This window comes from Saprolegnia diclina (assembly GCF_000281045.1).
Source record: "Saprolegnia diclina VS20 unplaced genomic scaffold supercont1.286, whole genome shotgun sequence".
NCBI lineage: Eukaryota > Oomycota > Saprolegniomycetes > Saprolegniales > Saprolegniaceae > Saprolegnia > Saprolegnia diclina.
In genome coordinates this window covers 1-3,991 of record NW_008246353.1, presented here as the reverse complement: position 1 = coordinate 3,991, position 3,991 = coordinate 1, and the positions used below count along the sequence as shown (strand labels likewise).

General features: G+C 56.2%; 1 protein-coding gene across 1 annotated transcript; it reads right to left on the bottom strand.

The window, feature by feature from the left end:
* Positions 1-1,127: 1,127 nt before the first annotated feature.
* SDRG_17353 (hypothetical protein) lies at positions 1,128-3,375 on the bottom strand (the record flags this gene model as incomplete). Its single annotated transcript, XM_008623594.1, has 3 exons — positions 1,128-1,317; positions 1,379-2,913; positions 2,958-3,375. Coding segments are annotated over 3 exons (2,142 nt in total), but the record flags the coding sequence as incomplete, so codon positions are not given.
* Between the last annotated feature and the right edge of the window lie 616 nt (positions 3,376-3,991).

The window sequence follows — 3,991 nt, the reverse complement described above, 5'->3', positions numbered from 1 at the left end:
TCGCTCACAAGGTAAAAGGACATCGGCAAATGGGCCAGCAGCAGCGTATCCGGACGCCGGTTACATTATTAAATTCGGCATATTGCGAGAACTGCAGCACATCGTGAGAATCTGCCACATTGAAGCACGGACAGCAGGTAGCAAAAACGACACACTTGGTATTAACTATGCTCAATCGTAGTTCGAAGTTACGTGCCACTCTGCCGAAATTAGCTGCCGAAATTAATACCACGGCGTCTGATTGGTCAAATATTTTAGCAAATCAAAATCGAAAAGGGAGCGCAGAACTGCGCACTCATGTCGGTCCAAGGACCCACCGCTCGACTCGACAAAAGGCCGACACCCAAACGACGAGAGCCCCAAGGCCCGACCATCTCAGGGTCTCTTTTGCCTCGTTGACAGGTGGAAACGGCTGCGAACTGACTCTGCGTGACGAAACGCCGCTTGCTGTCGTCATCCATATTCCACGCCGTCCGCAGCGTCCCGAGCGCCACAGCTGAGCGCCGCTATGAAACGACCAGAATGATTGCTGTAGCTCGCGGCAGTCGCCAGGTGCGCAACATTCTCCTGCGCCGCGCTGGCCTTATGTGGTGGCTGGCCGTGTAGGCCCGCTGTTCGAGTACTCTTAGCGTTCGGTCTCTATCCCAGTGCAAGCTGCTGAACCCAAGTGACCCTCCAAATGATGCCTGCCCTTGGCCATGACGAATAGCTCCAACGGCGCAGGAACCAATGCTCTCTTTGGCTTTGGCCCACGAACAACTCCACGAATCGTTAAGAATGGTTGTGCTTGTTAATGCTCTTACAAATGAGAGAAGCTGCGGACTTTACGAAGTGCCTCCTCCAACGCAATCCTGGAACTTTCAAGACATGGCATGGGCGCTTGCGGCTCGTTGCGAGCAGGCTCTGTTGGCACCCTTGGTTCATCGGGACAAACGATAGCTTGTTTTTTCGGTGCAGTGTACGCGTCGCCAGATTTGTCGACAAGGGCCTCGACGATCGTTTGGACAAACTCAAACACGAAATCTTGGTCTGGTACTCGGTACCGAGTAAACTCAAGCAACGTGGTGTCCATCTGGGATTTTTTGCTGGGGGCGAGTCGGCGTCGCTTGCTCCGGGTTGTCTTAGACGCGGCAAGAGAAGCAGTCGCTGCCGTCGTGGTCGTTGCGGAAGGAGCGGGGGCAGGAGCAGCGGCGGTCGTAGCAGCGGCGGCAGGAGCAGGAGCAGCGGCGGGAGCTCCGGCAGGAGAAGCGGGAGCACCGGCAGCGGCCGTAGGAAAAGCGGCAGCGGCAGCAGCAGCGACGGCAGCAGCAGCAGCATCTTCGCAAGGCATCACCATATACAGCTTGCCGGTACCTGATTTCTCGAGGAGGTGGTACACCGCGGGCATTGACTTCAACTTGATGTCTGCACCTTCAAGAAACTGTGCGTAGATCGCTTCGCAGACCCATCGCTCTTTCTTGCTGTTCCATCGAACTGAGGCGGTCAGCTGCTTTGGATCGCGGGCAGCTTCAAACACCTTGATGATAGCCAGCGCAGCGTTGTTTTGAAGTGGCGTCAAGTCGGTGCGTGTCGTCCGAGCCCGTGGATTACCTTGCACTTTCGCCATGATCGCCGCTGTCGTCTCGCCGAGAACGTCGCCAAGGTAGCCGCTGCGGATGAACTCGTGCACTGTCGTCGCGTGCTTCGTGTTCCGAGCAATCACACCGTTCTGGTGCTCGACCATATACTCGTCGAGAAGCCAGCGTGTGTGATTCTGCATGGCGTTGAAGAGCAGAACGTTGCTCTTCCGGATGTGCTCAATCTGACTGATCCACTCCAAAGTCGAGATCTTGTAGTGGGTTCGATTGAGGAAGACAAAGGCCAAAGCGACGTGGGGCATGATCGCTTGCAGCAAGTCGAGATGGCACTCGCTACGCACGAACTTCTCGTAGAAGACGACGGCAAGAGGCAGCAAGTGCTCAAAAAAGTGAACGAGATAGTCGAGAGCAGCGGTTTTGCATCGTCGCCGGTGCCGACCAAGATCGTCGCGAAGGAGAGCGTAGCCACCAAGCAGCACCTCGGCGCAAACGATCATCTCGGCGTGGCTGAGCGTCTGCCGAAGCTTCTGGTTCGGCGCGATCTGGGGCCACAAGTACCTGATGAGCGGGTCAAACGTCTGGCACACGGCTTCCAAGAGCGTCAAGCTGATGTGCAAGAGGCCATTGATGGGAACCACGTTCTCGAGGCGTGCAATCTCGGTTTCGGTCGGAAACTCGTCCTCGGGCATCCACGTCGCGAGCACTTCTCGGCGCTCGATCTCGGGCAATCGGCAAATCATGATGAGCTTCTTGAACGTGTACTGAGCCCAGTAGTCGCCGGGGAGCATCATGATGTTGTCATTCAAGTAGGCGTCAAACGCCTCGACAGCGAGGCAGCTGCGAAACTGGAGAAGTGCGTGGCGGATGGACTTGAAATCGCTCTCGTTGATCCGCAGCAGTCGTAGGCCGCTGAGGTAATCCGAGTGCCAACGCTCGTTCGCGTCCGTGTACTGGTAGAGTTCAAAGCCGTAACGGTCGTTGCGTGGGCCCTTGCTTGGGTAGCGCGCCGTGTACCACGGGAGGAAATGACCGATCTTGGCCACGCTGTCGTCGAAGAGACCCGCCACCGTGAGACACTCCACGGAGCAAAACGTGGGTGGATTCGGTGGCTTAGAGAGATCCCGAGGCACCGGCGACGACAGCGGTACCGCGTTGATGACGCAAACGACGAGCTTGATGGCGCAGTACGTGCTACCGTTCGGACGTATGCGTTCGAAATGGAGGAAGCGAGTCAAATCGTCCACGCCGAAGACCACGAACCCCTCCATCTTGATGTTGCCGTCGCGGCTCTTGAGAAGCAGCTTGCACGTTCCATGGACTGTTTGTTTCGTCGTCCCTATACGCGTTCTTATGCAGTTCAATCGACAAGAATGATCATACCGAGGCCGAGCTTGCTCAGGCTATTGAGCTGAAACTCGCTACTGCCTTTCAGATAGTTGAAGAGCGTGACGATCTTGTGCACAAAGTTCGCTTTTTGGTTGTGGATCATCGCTGCTTGTGCAACCAAGACGATGACTTCTATGTTGGCTTCTTCGTCACCCTCCTCGCCGAGGCGGTCGCCGTCATGCCCGCCTCGTTGCGAACTGCCTTGCCGGGTGCTTCGGTCCGCGCCTTTTGTCTTCCTTGGTCGCGACGGTCGAGTCATGCCGTTAAAATGCTCCCAGAGCTCGTCGGGAATGAGCTCGCGGACACGTCCCAGACACTCAAAGTCGACTTCGCCGGTGGCATCCAAGTTGCGGAAAAACGCCACGCCGTAGTGCTGGAGCCTTGTGGCAAGCTCGTGAAGGAGTTTGTACATCTTGTTGTGTTTTTTTGCGCGTTTCGACCGCGGCTCTATCGCCGGCAGCACCGGGGCGCGAGCTCGTCGAGGTCTAGTGCAACAATGAGTCATGATGCACATTTAATTTGGTGTGTACGGTGACATTGGCGGAGTGCTGTTATCGCCAGCGTCTGGCCCTTGTGCGAGTTCAAGGCGAAGTGTTGCTCGACGAGCCTCGATGTTGAAGCTAGAAAGTATGAATCGTTAGTATGACAACGTATATAAGAACGCATATGATGATTTACACTGTGGACACTGGTACCTCATCGTTGTCGTCACGTTGAGCTGGCGGCGGCGCTGTGACCACTTCGTTGTTGTCGACCTCCTCTGAAAGTTCGAGGCGACGATTCACGGGCTGGATGCCAGCGAAGAAGGGCTCGTCAAACCTACGGCAGAACATTCAGAACGCCTTGGAAAAGAGAGCCTTTATGAAGTACGATGTACTTACCCACACGAGTCGAATAGTCGCTCCGTAATCTGCGGGACAGGCGTCGTTGGCGCAGTCGTCGTTGGCGCGGTCGTCGTTGGCGCAGTTGTTGGTGGCGCAGTCGTTGGTGGCGCGGTCGTTGTTGGCGCAGTCGTCGGTGGCGCAGTT